The sequence below is a fragment of the Carassius carassius genome, chromosome 24 (assembly GCF_963082965.1).
Source record: "Carassius carassius chromosome 24, fCarCar2.1, whole genome shotgun sequence".
Lineage (NCBI taxonomy): Eukaryota > Metazoa > Chordata > Actinopteri > Cypriniformes > Cyprinidae > Carassius > Carassius carassius.
In genome coordinates, this window is record NC_081778.1 from 18,382,975 (window position 1) to 18,399,686 (window position 16,712).

The 16,712-nt window shown below is 38.9% G+C and overlaps 1 protein-coding gene across 2 annotated transcripts; it reads right to left on the reverse strand.

Moving 5' to 3' along the window:
- Positions 1 to 11,889: 11,889 nt before the first annotated feature.
- On the reverse strand, positions 11,890 to 16,433 carry LOC132103070 (zinc finger protein 883-like). 2 transcript variants are annotated; one of them, XM_059507876.1, is made up of 3 exons: positions 16,134 to 16,433; positions 15,233 to 15,737; positions 11,890 to 13,759 (listed from the first exon to the last, which is right to left on the reverse strand). In XM_059507876.1, the coding sequence occupies exons 2-3, from the start codon at positions 15,720 to 15,722 to the stop codon at positions 12,360 to 12,362; spliced, it is 1,890 nt and encodes a 629-aa protein (XP_059363859.1). In that variant the 5' UTR covers positions 15,723 to 15,737; positions 16,134 to 16,433; the 3' UTR covers positions 11,890 to 12,359. The 2 variants fall into 2 exon arrangements, with proteins under 2 accessions (XP_059363859.1, XP_059363860.1); XM_059507877.1 differs by lacking the exon at positions 16,134 to 16,433 and adding an exon at positions 15,971 to 16,125.
- Between the last annotated feature and the right edge of the window lie 279 nt (positions 16,434 to 16,712).

Consider the following 16,712-nt stretch of genomic DNA (forward strand, 5'->3'; position numbering starts at 1 on the left):
TGAAAAAGAGACGTTGGAAAACGACAGAGCTAGATGAGGAAAATTGGACCACAACAAAAGAAACAAAACATAGAGATGGGACTTTCTAGGACTATAAGGGGAAAGGGGAGACAAAAAATGAAACAAACTGTGATTTTAAAAATTACTGGCAAAAGTCTGTCCACTTCACCTCTACTCTTTCCACCATTCTCTTTCTCTCAAACAACTGCTCTCTTGAAAATTAAGGTTCATGTTACATACAAAAAGTGTTTTACAGCCCAATCCCAAGAGAACCTTTTTTAAGCTCCTCAAAAAACTTTTCTCTCTTCCAGGTGCAGTCTATATGGGCAGGTGGGTCAGATCCCCACCAAAACATTTATCCATAACATAGGCTCTATACCAACTGAAACAATAATAAAATTGTAAATATGTTATAAACAAATATTTTTCGGACTGCTTTAAGTAGTAAAGTAAGCAGTATATATTAAAATCCTGCACATGGATTTTGCATGACAGTAAGCAGGGAAGAAGGTGCCTGAGACCTCCCAAACTCAACAGCGCCTCCATAATTTTACATCTGTGGTGGAAAGGGGAACTGCAGCGCATTCTAATTGGGAGCCATTGTGGCAGATTTGTACGTAGCCCCTCACATGACATGCAAGAAAAAAATATATATTGCGCACGATTTACTAATTCGTTCCCTCAATGTACTAAAACGTGCATACGATTTCTATGGCATTCCCTCAATTTACTATTGCGTTCCCTCGATTTGATAAATCATGTGCATGATTTAGCAAATCGAGGGAACTAATTAGTAAATCGTGCGCACTATTTATAAATCGAGTGAACAAAATAGTAAATCGAGGGAACGCAATAGTAATCGTGTGCACGTTTTAGTAAATTGAGGGAACAAATTAAATCGTGCACACGATTTAGCCTATTTTTTTCCTCCATGTCATGTGCGGGGCTCCGTAGATTTGAGACTTCTCCGCTTATTTTCACGTTACCTAACCTGAACCTCGCTCCACCAAGACGATATTAATCCACTTCGGCTATGTGTCTGCATCAGGTCAGTAACTAGTTGGCATGTCTGTTTTTTTCTCTACATGGAGTAGGTCTAGTAGATCAAATTAACAAAGCATATTTTAGTTTAAGTTTATGTGCTCGTGTAACAGAGGTATTTTTCTCTATGGGCACTTTTATTTTGACAGGTTTTTCTTTCTCCGGCGTGCTCGCGGGAGATGAAAAGACGTCTGGGAAGAAGAAGAGAGCGCAATAGTTTTACGAGAGAGACACGCCATGATTGCTGTACAAGAGGTCGATATTTTTCCGTTTAAGCTGTAATGTAAAACAGTGATGCAAGTTCGGATTAAGTTTCGTGAGTAATAGTGTACATCAACATTGTCATGTGAGACTGCAGACACAGTTGAAACAGAATTTCGGTCGATCGCGTCATCGGACGGAGAACGGTGTTGGAGACTGGCTGAGAGCACGAGAGAGAGTTGCTAAAGCCGTGAGTTTAATCCAGAACATTTGTTTTTCCGTAACGTTAGTATGACTAAGAAATTTTGAGCGTCCTACTGTTTTTCTGGGTGATCTACAGACTGTTTTGGAACGAGAGACATTTATTTTTTTTGTTGGTGAATCATTTAAGTGCACTTGTTAGTGCGCGAGAATGCGTATGTGAGCTGAACGATCGATTTTGAAGGAGTGATTCGTTTTTTTTGTTTTTTTAGCGACTGATGATCGTCCATGATCAAAATTTGTTCTTGAGAGACATTTTTGTGTGTGATTCAGATCATTCGATCTATGCGTGCCGCGTGTGAGCTGGCTGAGCTGCGCCATTTTGTTCCAGAAAGTTCCTGAGTTTTTCCTGGGCCGTGCTGAAACTTTCTTGTGTTTTTTATTTATTTATTTTTTTTTTTTATTTGCCCTGCCATCCTTACAACATCTCACTGTCCTGTCTCAGCTGTTCATTACATCGTTACAGCTGTTGTTCAAGTCATCGCAAGTCATTGCAAGTCATCGCAAGTCATCACATCAAAGTTGTCGTTGCCACAGACTGGTACTACAGTTCGATACACACACACACACACGAACATTTCACTGATATAGTGTGAACTGAACTGAGTGTTTGAACAAACTGAGGGTTTCAACTGTCAATTTGAACTGTGTTTGTGATAACTGAGTTGTTTGGAAACTGAATCATCAAATTGATTCATGGGAATCGTTTAAGTGATTTCAAGGTCACCTACATTCGAAATGAGTTGTTAGAAGTGAGTCATTTAAGTGAAGTCAGTGTTATCTATTCAATTGAAAGAGGTTCTTTGAAATGAATAATTTGTGTTGAACTATAAGGGTCATCAACATCCAGTGTTGTTTGTAGATGAGTTTGTGCCCTATTCTGACATTCATTTTGGGGAAACACTTTTGAGGTGTTAAAAGAGGCTTGTTTGGAAAGTGTTAACTATCTGAAGATCTTTCAAGAAAAACAAAACAATCTCAAAACTGTTTAATTTTTTTTATTTTATTTTATTTTTTTTGTTACTTTTTGGTATTTTATGCTATTGAAACAGATCCTTCCAGCAGAAATATAATTTACAGAGAGAAGGAAAATAAATTGCTAATTGTTAAAACGTGAAACATTTGACAGTTATTTTTGAACTTACCTTGGGGTAGGGGCGTCTCACTTACACTATTAGGATTAGGTGGGTGGGGTTGTGAATTTCAATTTATTTTTCACTTACATACACTTCAGGAAGCCACCGTGTCGACATACTCACCTGAAGCCTACGCTACCTATTCCTGTAGTATAAAATAGTGTAAGAGAAAACATATACATTAACATATTGCATATTGAGGCTCAAAGCACTCGAGCGGGGACTAAGATCCTTTCGCTTTTAAGTCTTCCAAGGTAGTGTTTTAATTTTCCCCTACGAGGCGAGATTTACAGTCCCGTTACACTCGCTTGAATGGCCTTTATATGGTTATATTGTGTTTGTTTTATTATTATTCTGAGAATAGACATATGATTGTCTTTCATCACCCGAATTGCTCCACAACAACATTTGGAGCTGATAAATAATCTATAAATGCAAGTATAATACAGCATTTTATGCTGTTCTCTGTTCCGGTCAATCAACATTAGCGTGCCACCCACAGGATAACGCAAGGACATCTCTGCCAGAATTTTTTCAGCATGTGTTCAGAAATTAGAATATAAAATTTACAAAATGTTTCATATATTAGTGCTACGGCCATAGACTGTATAAAAACATGGACATAGTGTCCGTGACGTCACCCGTAGAATCCTGAAGAGCGTTTTTAAGCTCAAAGTGTGCAGAGCGACTGTCGCCATTTTAGCAGCGCGTCACACAAAAAGGCGGGAGCTGAAGTGATGGCAGTTTCAGCAGTGGCAATCCACCTGTCACTCAAGTGGCCACGCCCTTAATTATGCAGAACTTTAAGGCTTAATATAATTGAAACGGATTGGTTATTTAAAAAAAAAAAATCACCCCCTCACAGTTGTCATGAAGGGCAAAATTTGCTATATAGACCAAAAAAAAAAAAATTTAAGTTTATTTTCTACTGTATAGTTTGGCATTTTAACATGGGGAGTCTATGGGATTGACTCCGTTTTGCAGCCTGCCTCAAGCGGCCAGTCGATGAATTACAGTTTTAGTCACTTCCTTGTTGGCTTCACGATAGAGAGCGCGAGCCGCGAGGTTTGACGTTTGGCTACGACTCAGAATCTGCCCCACCTAAATTTAGTCAGGAGCCGCTACTGCTCTCTTCAGTTCTTTAACCAGCTCTTTTAAATAATCCAGAAGGCTGATCTGAAGAACCTATAAATGTCCCATCAAGAATACTGTACCATGAAGAACAAATTTAGGAACCCTACAACGAAAATGGTTCATTGCTGAACCTGAAGAACAATCATATGGAATGATTCCATTCAAAGCGATAATTCATAATCACGTTGTGGTAGTAGTTTTAGTTGACTTGTGTCTCAGTTTAAATTTGTATTTGTTTTTTTTATGCTAGTCTGTCTATAGATAAGGAGATTATCACAAAAATAACTTTGATAACAAAAACAGGCTATAGCTACAATGCGAAAAATGTATAACTTGTAAAAACATTTTTTTTTGTTTGTAGAATCATAGATTGGAATTCCGGGTTTTGCCCCACGTCATTGTAAAAGGATGAGAAAGCCTACACCGTACACTCGCGCGAGATGATGACACCATACGATTACCGAGGCGAGAAACGCGTTTCTGTTTGAGTATACTAGTAGGTCTAACAGAAAACGACGAGATAAGGAGGGAGAAGGTCGCTCTAACACCTACACACAGCGTAAGAGAGAGCGACAGCGAGAAAGGGAGAGGGAGAGAAACACACAAGAACTGGCTCCGGCTTCAGCGGCGCTGAAGTGAAGCGGCGACGCTGGGAGAACCATAAATCTTCATATAGAGGCTGTTTTGATTAATGCAGCCGAGTCGAGCTAGGGGGCTGGACCTATCCTATTATGCCCTAATGGAAGATGGAGCGCCGCTGTCTCCACCACTAGGCCCCTGTCATTTGTTCCACTTTGCAGTCCATTTGGCCGAGAGACTACAAGCCACTCCATCAAAAATATTTTCAGAGTTAATTTCCGCCCGCTTAATTCGCCTTGATTCGGATTGCGTATCGAATGGCAGGATCGATTTTCGCCTGGCGTCTAAATTAAATAAAGGGGGGGGGGGGGGGGGTATACTTTAAGACCGCGTTTTCTTTCTTTTCTCTTTTCCATTCCTTCTTTCCCCCTTTTCTAGCTATCCCTCACTTTAAGTCCATCTCATTCTTTTTCCCTTGTTGTATCTCATTTCCCTATCTCCTTTGGCTGTTATAGATATTATAGGGGGCGGGGCATGACGGTGTTACACATAATCCGAGATCAAGGAAAGACAAATGGAATGGGCTGGTAGATTTATGGATCTTTCCAGAAACTGTAAACTGGCATTTCAAACAGCGCAAAAAGAAAAATGTTAAATGTAAATACTTTCACAATAGGCACAATGCGAACAGCTTACAGGGTTAACTTTTTAAGACCGTTTATCAAGTAAATAGGATAGTTCTGGTTATGCAAATACACATTTATGTCAAATAAAAATAAAGACGCAAATTTGTGTTTCCATCTGATTACGCAAAGTGTGGGAGCGTATGTGGTTGCAATGTTTACTCAATCAACCGCGATTACGGTAATTCTAGAGCAACTTAGTCTACCATTCGGTGAAAGTTTCTATTTTATTAAAACATCGTTTAAACGCGTTGTATTTTAAAATAATATTTACTTTAAGAGTAGTAGGCTATTCTTCATATTAAAAGCAGACTAGGTCGAAATTTACATAAAGCATGTTAGTAATTTCAGTGAACCATAATTATTCATTATTAGATAAAAGAAAAAAACACATGTAGGCTATTGTACGCGTTTTGAAGACGTGGAAAAATAATAAAGAAAAAGTAGCCAAAAGAAATGGAGAGAAGGGTAAATAGCGCAATGACAAATTGGTCGAGTGTGTCGCGAATTCCCTTTTAGATTTAAAGCCGCATGTAGTCCATCGTCATATCTTTCCAGAGTAATTTATTTTCCCATTTCTCTCTCTTCCTCAGCCCCTCTCTGTGAATTTATCTGTGGGCCCCAGCGCGTGCTCCAGTCACGTGCGACTGAAGAGAGGGGAAAGTCAATAAAAGTCTCCAGCGACAACTGTTTCCCCCCTTGGGCTCTTGCACTTCTCGTACTCTTTCTTTTCCTCTTTTGTTTCTATTTGTTTATCTCCAGAAAACCTTTATATGTTTACTTAAACGTTTGCACCCAACATTGGGGTGAAATTACATTGAATAAAAACAATAATATTAACTCAAAAATACCAGAAACAATTTTCTCCTATTACGATTAAAATTTAGTGGACATTTTGGCAAGTTTTTCTTGTTAAGCCAAAGTACATTCAAATTAATTATGCTAAAATACTTAATCAGTTGATCCTGTAACTAGAAACACCAAATCCCCTCACTGCTGGATCATTTAAAAACACAAAGTAGCCAAAATGTTGAATTAATATCTGGTAAATCTTCCCTGGCAAACTTTGACCATATCTAAAGGTTTGTCAGTGAAACATGAGGTGTTTCATACCCCATGAAACTACAACAAGGTTTGACTTTGCAGCCACCCCATGGAGACCAACACGATGGCTAAGACAAACCCAGATGTGACCATATCGACTCGTTTCAGGCCACCAGTATATACTCTCTCCATCTAAGTCCACACATCAGTTATTGTCTGATTCTTGCGAAAAATGCCCCAACCTAGAATAATGAATAAATACACAACGTACACAGTCAACAGGCCTCTGGTAAGATACACACTGTGTCAATATTAATCTCACGGACAGAAGATCGAAATATAGCAACTGTCACACATCATCTTTCCTCTCTCCCTGAGAGAAATAGTCAGGGAGAGAAAACACATTAAAATGAGAGAACAGCCAAAATGTGGTAAACACAGAGTAGAAGAAAAGGAAGGAGATGTAGGTATGAAAATAGGTGAGGAATTAACAGCGAAAAGAACCGTGCTGGGAAATTTGACAATATAGAGTATAAGAGCTGAGTGAGGTGCTGGAGAAAAAAAAAAGATGGAAAAGAAGGACTGACAAGAGGAAAAGTGGAGGATTCACAGTGAGAGAAGAGATATAGAGGGCCCACTAGGGATCGTTTTACGAGCATCCAATTGCTTTCATTGGGGCACTACTCTCTCTGTCAATTTCCTTATCATGGCCTTGATTTAATTTATAGACCTGCATGAAGCCTTTCAGCTCATGCTGTAACATAACAATGTGTAGCAAGCAGTGGCATAAGTCAACAGAAACTCTGCCGTAGACCTATGAACAGCCTACAGTAATATAGTTCCCATTCCCTAATTGATACAAGTTATTAGTCTTCGATCTTTTTCAGGTCTGGACTCTTCGGTAGAGAGAGATGAACCAGGGACCATAACAACATCCATATAGCACCATATTATGTATTTAAATAACTTTATAATGTTTACTTTGCAAAGCCATTAAAATAATAGCAATAAATGTAATTCTGGAACATTTTATTTTTTAAACATTCAATAAAACTGTAGTTTCTTAACTTTGATGATCTAAACTATTAGCAGTCTGATAGTAAAAAATATAACTTCTGCTATCAGCCATTAACAAAAGTATTTGTTGTAAAAAAATGCACGTGTTGGACTTAAGAGTGAAGCTGAATGCAAAGATGAACACAATCTGCCCTTCAGTCTTTGGGAATGCAGAGGTCAGATACTGACCATAACGAAGACTCAAGGGCAAAGTACAAGGTTCTTATTGGCAGACGATTGGCTTTGAGTTAGCAGCTATTAGCGCCAATTATGGGATATTAGTCCACTCATGCCTAGTTCATTACAGAAGCCCTTAAATTCAAGTATTCAAACACTTTTAAAAGGTCTTATTGCAAAGAATATTAAGCATATTATATAGGCTGTGATTACCATGTGGTATGCACAGAAATCTGTTTATAATATCAAATAATAATTTAAAATACTGAAAGAACTGGCATCCAATGGTAAAGCAGAAATTTAAATACAGATACATATATGTTTGTTGCTTCATAAAATAAATATTGACGTTATGTAAAAATCAAAGTGGTAATGACTAAGTACCATTAATATATTTGCTTGTGCAGCATTTAAGCAATTGTACTTTAAATCACATTCAATTATGTAGACAGACATACAATTAGATATAGATAGAGATAGATAGATAGATAGATAGATAGATAGATAGATAGATAGACAGATAGATAGACAGATAGATAGACAGATAGATAGATCATGTGTTTAGTAATGAGTGGGAAATTATATTAGATTGAAGCAAAATTTGGGCCCATTATATAAAAAAATAAATTAAAAGATTATCATATAGATTCAGTATGCAAATAACACTTAATACGGCATCACGTCTAGGAATGATCATAAATTACTTTTGCTTTGACCTTTAGTGCTTTAATTGCAATAGCAAGTGGTAGTGTCTGACTGAGCGCAGACGATAATGACTCTGAAGTCAGCATCTTAAGCTCAGTCACCTTTGGTCTCTGTGGCCAGTACCAGTGTTCAGCACTGAGGATTAAAGCCTTATCAACTGGAGCAGAGGTGTCAGGATCCACACTCAAAGCCAGATTACAGGTTGCGATCCGTTAATAAGTTCATTCACTGCAGATCAAAATGAGATTTATTCATTACACCAACCCCAGGCACAGCTACAGACATTCCTTTCGGATTCACTTTGCCTTATCCTCTTATGATCTGCTCAGACCTACAGAATTATCACAACCGCTATTTGATTTTAAGCACTTCATCTGATCAAACACTCAGGTTTCTGCTCTCTCCTCTTCACTAAGAGTATTTCAGTATTTCTTTTCCCACACCTCCTCTCTTCTAACTTTTGATCCCACTATTTGACTCCTCTAAACATCACATCTGCTAGTCGTTTTTCTCCTCCAGCACTTGCTTGAGTTGTGTTATTCTTGTCTTCCCCTCCTTACGCTCGTGTCTCTCATCCCCACACTCTCTTTCTGTTAGCTGAGACCACATCGTCCCAGACGGTTATCCCTTTTCCCTCTCTCTCTCTCCTTTCCTCTCGCAATCTTTCCCTTGTGATAAACGAGGCTGTCTTTTGGGTGCAGTTCATATTTACTGAGTAGGGGAGCGCACATTGTCAGTCTCCCTCACCCTTCACATCTCTATCCCTGTGCTAAACAGACACCCAGAGCAAAAGGTTAGGAAATAGGGGTGGACTGGGGAGGAGCAGTGATGAGGAAAAGAAAGGAGCAATTGTGGCTTGCAGCTTTGGCCTGTGAAAGCACAAGTGCTAGAAGCCGCACAACAGATAAAAAGATGGCAATAGTGTGCACCGTGACGCTAATCAAAAATGTGAAGCTCCTCATTTTGAGTTTGACAGCACCGACCTTACTCGTCTTCTGTGCTGACCAACCTCCCCTAAGCAAAACTCACAGCATCTTCTCACTGTCTTTTGTGCGCCTGAGCTTCCAGGCAGTTAATACATGCCAAGAAAGTACCATGACCAAAAAAACCCACCTAAAATACACAGTTTCATCTACACCTACATAAACCATCCCTCACGCACGACTTGTGTTATTCGCAGGGAGTGGAAAGTGGTGATTTGACCTCTGTTCTAACCCTTTCATAAATGAGTGAAGTGGATTTAGGCTTGGTTGAGCCCAAAGGGACACAGACGCAGCCGCCCTAAAGTCCCCTGAAGACCCCAAAAGCCGGCAGCTCTTCCCACACACTGACCTCTGAGGCCAACAAGCGCCAAAACCACTGCAGCGAGACGACACTGTGACACCGGCACACCAAAGCCAACAATGTGTTCCTTCAGCAAATTGACAAGAGTATTGAGAGAAAATATGGAGAAAATTGGATTGCTGGAATTACATATAATAAATTGGAGATAGGGGAAAAATGTGCAAGAGGGCTCTTATCTAATTCAACATTTTTTTGAGAGAATTCTAGAGAAGATCGGTCAGAAAACTGCCTGTAAATAAAAGTATTAGAGTTTCAGCACTGGCCATTGATGGAGCATTTTACTAAAGAACACAGGTCATATCACAGGTCAAAGATCAAAATATGATCTGAGAAAACAAGTAAACACACTTGATAGGATAGAAGCTATGTAGTAAACCAAAGGCTGGAATATGAAACATGACTTCTATATAGATTTTTTGGAGTTCGGAGTCGGAGTTCACAGAAAATTGTTTAGCGTATGATGGGCACCGACTCGTTTTTTTTAGCTTCAGAACATGATTCCGTCCAGTCAGAGCATATCCAACAAATGTGATATTTTAAGGCAATTTCAGATCTACCGATCTGATTTCATTTGTCGTGTTTCCGCAATGAGGAGCAAGTTTTTTGTGTTCGAAATGACTAGCAAGTCAAGTAGTGTATTATCCTCAGGTGTAACCATTTCTGTAACCATTTACAAAGTTGGCAAGTGTGTGATGCCTAGCTTTTTAAAATCTGTTCAGATGTAAAGTTGTGTAGAGTATTCCTCTACTGTTTATGCAAACAGCATTCTTGCATTAAAAATGCGACAACAACAAAAACAAAGAGCGCAGAGTCCTGTGATGCATTTTTAAACCCTGATTCGAGAAAGGCGGAAAGTCACAAAAAGTAGCTTCTGTCGTACATCTATCAAATGAATGCATATAAAATAATGTAAAACAGCACAGTGGAACGAAATCAAAAAATCTTTGACACTGAGACACATAGAAATCCAGGTTACACATTAGAATCTTGTGCTTTTTCACTTGTTTGTATGAAGTAACCCACTGTGGAAGAGTGAGAAGCACAGGAGAGAGACAGATGGCACCAAACCACATCCTAATTCCCAAAAGCACACATTGACAGATATCTGTTTCCCCCTGGTGCCCCAAAGGAGGAACTGCTACCAAATTGAAACGTTTGTGTCCATTTATAAACATTTACATTCTTTATAGAGTGACTGATATGGCTTGTAAAATACAGTAGTGTTTTTAGAGCATATATTCAAAAACGGAAATGTTTTACCCATGTTACTGTTTCCAATGGTAATTTCTGTCCGTACCCTGTAAAACAAGAAAATCATGTAAAAAAAAAAAAAAAAAAAAAACCCTGTCAAGTAATCTGTCTCAATTTTCAAAATCTATTAATTTTGTGCATGCGACTCACCTCCCTATCACCCGATCTTTAGGAGCTGCTTTTGTTCTGACAATTATTATTACTACAGCAACAGAGAGAATTAAAACACACTCCCTTCCATACATCTCCCTGACCCTCCTCTCAGACAAGGGACTTGCTAAATGAAAAATGGACATGCTTTAAGAAGTATTGATTCCAGCTTTAAACAAAGGTAGACTCAATATAATTTAGCCCTAAATACATCTTTGTTATCTGTGTCGGTGCAGCAGTCACTGTGCTGTCCTCGTAATCGCGGACATAAAAATAATAGGGCTATTCCCTCAACATTGACTGAAGCAGACCTGTTTGGGCCCTTTGACCAAGTGATCCATCTATTGGCTCTGATCATCTGCACAGACTGCAACGATGCTTTGGTTGTCTGTGCACAAGCGGAGAAGGAAAGACAAAAAGACAATGCTTTAGACAAAACAGCCATGGTTTGCATACTGTATTTACTGTTTTAAGATAAGAAGATTACAGTTTCAGATGCACGGTTCAAGCCAATACAATGAAGAAACCACTGGGAGAGTTTTATTTAGCACAACTCATTTGATTTCATCAACTCTTTCAAAATAAACAGTGGAATTACGAGCATATGTCTTAAACCTTCATACTGATCTTTTTTTTTTTATATATATTACATTAGGAATACTAGTACTTCCAAGCATAAATGTAAATTTACTTTCATCTTAACTAGCCACAATAATACTACAATTATCTTACTCTCAGAATACTTTGGCATTGAACAGTGACATCAAATGGATTAACTACAACAGCAAGTTGTAAAAAAAAAAAAACCTATTACAGTATTTACTTGGTGACAATTCAACAGATTTACAGTGCCCTCTAAAAAGCACATAATTGCTTTTATGCTGTACACAAGGCATCTGCAAATATGATTAAAAATGAATGAGGCAAAAGTAAATACTTTCATATATTAACACAAAATGTGATCAATGGAACTCTAAAATCACAGCTACACAATGTAAATGTGCTGAAACTGAAATAAAACCTCTGTAATTTTGCCTTTTTTTCATATTTGCAGGTGCTTTAGTGCAGCAAAGAGAAATTTTGACCTCAAATTATAGATGGTGCAGCCCTTGAATGCTCCCATCATAAAGCTCACAGATTAATATTAAAATAATAATAATAATCATAGAATATTACTAGGCCACAGCAGAAGTAGAACCAACAGTGTTTTTAAATGGTTAAATATGAATTATAAATTAATAAACAATTCAAGCTACACTGCTAATGATGCCTGTACCTTAAATAGACACTTTTTTTGGTAATATATTTGGCCAAAATGCATCAGACAAACTGTGGTTTGAAACAAATTTATTACCAAAAAAAAAAAAAGAGTGTAAGGCATTAATTCTATTTGATATCTCCAATGGAGCTGAGCATGCAAAATGACTATAATGTTAAACATTTAATGACAGTCCAGAAAGGAAGACTATGCATCTGGATTCAGTTACTTTTAAAAATTAAACCGATTTCCAATTCATCTATGAACTCCCAATTAATTTTTCTTAAATTCTATTTAGATTTGACAGAAGTCGTGCAGCTATCCACCCTCCATCCATCTTCATATGTGTTTTTCCATGTGTTGTGAAAGGTGGTGCGGGCGAGTGAAGGTGCGGAGACACTGCGGGCAGCTGTATGGCCTCTCGCCCGTGTGTGATAGTTTGTGTAACTTCAGGTGCTGGGGCATGAGAAAACTCTTCCCGCACTCCATACACTTGTAAGGCCTGTGGCCTGTGTGACTGCGCCTGTGTTTGCTCAAGTCGCCCGAGTTGTTGAAGCGGCGGTCGCAGTCAGAACATGCGAAGGGTTTTTCCCCTGTGTGTCTCCTCATGTGTTTGGTCAAATCGCCGGACTGGGCATAGCTGGAGCCGCACTGCTCGCAACGGTACGGTTTCTCGCCGGTGTGTGTGCGCATATGGTTTTTCAGGTGCGAGATGCGGACAAAACGTTTGCTGCAGACGTTGCACTGGTACGGCCGTTCGCCCGTGTGAATGCGTAGGTGTTTCTTGAGCACGTCCTCCCGTGAAAACGTCTTCGTACATTCTCTGCACTGCAGCATTCGCTCAGAGTTGTGCGCTCTTTGGTGGACCTTCACGTATCTCATAGCAGAGAACATTTTGCCGCAGTCTGGGCATGAAAATGTTTTTTCCTTGGAGTGAACCTGTTGGTGGATTCGAAGTGTCGATCGGAGGCTGAATCTCATCCCGCACTGGGGGCAAGGGTACGGCCTTTCCCCTGTGTGGGTTCGCAGATGACATCTGAGCTGGGCCATCCTTGCAAACTCTTTACCACATTCGGGGCACTTGAATGGCCGGGTCCCTGTATGTATGACTTTGTGTTTCCGCAGACTCCCCATATCATGAAACCTACGGCCGCAGTCTTCGCAGACGCATGGCTTCTCACCAGTATGAGTGCTTTTGTGTCTCTTCAGACACTGAAGTGTAGAGCAGCTCTTGCCACAGTCTCGGCACATATAGCCACGGTCTGTGCAGATGGGTTCGTCGACAGCCACCTTGGTTTTCTTCTCATCCTCATGGCAGCGATGTGGTCCGAGACCCCAGACTCCAGCAAAGCTTTTGCCACATTTAGCACAGCTAATTTGTCCATCTTTACACACCGTGGCTAAGCCATGGCATCTGCGGCAATGGTTTTGCAGGTTACCGATGTAATCGAAGCTGCGATCACAGTGCGGGCAGGTGTAGCGCTTTCGGATGGGTTTAGGCGTAGGGAGGTGGACCCTGCGCATGTGGTTCTCCAGCTCTCTCTGAGAGAAGAACCGATAGTGGCATGATGAGCAGCTGAGCATCCCGGAGGAGATTTTAGAGCAGTTGTAGACTTTGTGGTTTTTCACCCACGCCAGGTATTCACTTCGATGGCACCATTTGAGGTGTTTGTCCAAGTATGTAAAGTCAGTGAATGTCACACTGCAGTGGGGACAAGGAAAAACCAGGGAGGAGGAAGCTACAAAGAGCAGAAAAGGGACAGAAAATATCATGTCAACTGATAAAGAAAGAGTCTTGTGCAATCAAATGTCAAGTCAAGTGAATTTTCTGAATTTTTCCAATCAATTAACAGGCAATATTATTTATATATGCATATATATACAGGTACTTCTCAATAAATTAGAATGTCATGAAAAAGTTCATTTATTTCAGTAATTCAACTAAAATTGTGAAACTTGTGTATTAAATAAATTCAGTGCACACAGACTGAAGTTGTTTAAGTCTTTGGCTCTTTTCATTGTCATGATTTGGCTCACATTTAACAAAAACCCACCAATTCACTATCTCAACAAATTAGAATATGGTGACATGCCAATCAACTAAACAACATTTTAGTGAACTGTTGGCCTTCTGGAAAGTATGTTCATTTACTGTACATGTACTCAATACATGGTAGGGGCCCTTTTTGCTTTAATTACTACCTCAATTCTGCGTGGCATGAAGGTGATCAGTTTGTGGCACTGATTAGGTGGTATGGAAGCCCAGGTTTCTTTGACAGTGGGCTTCAGATCATCTGCATTGTTTGGTCTCTCGTTTCTCATTTTCCTCTTGACATTACCCCATTGATGTCTTTGGTTTGCTGGCCAGTCAAGCACACCAACACCATGGTCATTTAACCAACTTTTGGCGATTTTGGCAGTGTTGGCAGGTGCCAAATCCTGCTGGAAAATGAAATCAGCATCTTCAAAATGCTGGTCAGCAGAAGGAAGCATGAAGTGCTCCAAATTTTTCCAAAATGTTTCTTTCCACTCAACTGTCTGTTAACATACTTGGATACAGCACTCTGGGAACAGCCAGCTTCTTTGGCAATGAATGTTTGTGGCTTACCCTCCTTGTGGAGGGTGTCAATGATTGTCTTCTGGACAACTGTCAGATCAGCAGTCTTCCCCATGATTGTGTAGCCTAGTGAACCAAACTGAGAGACCATTTTGAAAGCTCAGGAAACCTCTGCAGGTGTTTTGAGTTGATTAGCTGTTTGGAAGTCACCATATTCTAATTTGTTGAGATCGTTAAATGGTGGGTTTTTGTTAAATGTGATCCAAAATCATCATAATTAAAAGAATCAAATACTTAAACTACTTCAGTCTATGTGCATTGAATTTATTGAATACACGAGTTTCACAATTTGAGTTGAATTACTGAAATAAATGAACTTTTTCACAACGTTCAAATTTATTGAGAAGCACCTGTATGTATATATATATATATATATACAGTATATATACAGTATATATATATATATATATATATATATATATATTTTTTTTTTTTTTTTTCAGTTTAGTTAATTAGTAATTAACTAAACTAAAATATAAAGACAAAATAAAAATAAAATAAAAATTCCAAATTCAAAAATACTGAATTCCATAGCATGCCTCTTGCTGTTATCTTTGTGATTTACAAATCAGAGCATATGAAATACATGTATTACCAGTGTTTTTCTCCAGGCCAGAATCACCCACAGAGTTTTCATCTAGTGTCTCAAGCTTCACTTCCTTCCAATTGTCATTCTCCTCGTTAACAATCAAGGCAGACTCTCTCTGCAGCACTTCAAAAATGCCAGGCTCAGTTTCGACCTGAAAACTAGGTGGGTTTAAAGGGACATAGTCTGGTTCTGTCTTTGGAACGAATGATCTGAAAGCAGGAGGATGAGGCTGCAGATTGACTTTCTGCTGCTGCTGCTTCTGGTGTTGTTCAGATGACACCTTTACGACTCCCAAAGCTTCCAGCTCTCCTTCTTCTGCTTTGATCTGTGTGACCCCAGGACAGGTGTTCATAGCACAGTCCTGAGTGTCATTAGATGTTTTGGTTTCATTGGTGTCAATACTAATGCCATCAACATTTGTTGGCAATGGCTCTTCATCACAATATGGCAGTTGTTTGGTTTTCTTTTTTCTTTTCTTTAACAAGTTAGCTTTCATCTTCTTGTGCACAACCTAAAGAGATCTTTGAGAAGGACAATATAATAGTTTACAGTTTTATTAATAATACATTCCTAATATAGCATTTGCACTATGATATTATTATAATTATGATTACATGTAGAATTTCTTATTTTTAATTAATATGCAAACGAATAGGTCAATGCTTCTGTTCTCTAATCACAAATTCCAATAGCAAGGAACTCATCCAAAATTGAACAAAATGTAGCAGGAAAAATTGCGCAAACCTCCTCTAAAACCAGCCAAGAAGACTGCCTGACCAGGCCGGACCGGGACAGGGATGTTTAATCGTGGAGGTTAATAAAGCTCGTGTGACAGTATTAGCGGGTTGCAGACAAGCAGATGTAAACAGAGGTGTCGTGTTGACTTCAAATCACAAAATGTTCTTACCAGAAATACTAAACCTTTAACGTTAGCAGATCTGCTGCATTTAGGCGGTAATTAATATTCGATTGGACGGCAGACTGTGTTGATGGTCCAGTGGACTGACACAGCCCTCAGTGTACAGCATCCTACAGCTCAGACAGGCGTCACATCCGCCGCCAAAATCACACCAACACTACTAATTATTCTAGTGAAAATATCGCTATAAAGGACCTGGCGCAGTTTGAACTGACCCTGCCTTTCAGGTGTAAAATAAGTTAAACCGATGCAGGCTATAGATAATATGTAAAGCCAGCAACGACGACCCGTTTTAAAATAACGTCAACGCTGAGGTAATATTTCAAAATAAAAGTTCCTGAACCTTTTAGTCTTCTTCTTCTTGTTTTTGTATTTTAGTGTACATATTCAAATACTCACAATAAAATAATTTTAAACGTATAAAAAAAAGCAACTTTCCATTAAATACAATGTGTTTTTATAAATTTCAAACAGTTTACTTAGCATATATTTAATATATAATACAGCTAAATCCATTGAATACAAAACAGATCCCTAAAAAAAGATAAATTATTTTAATCATAACTC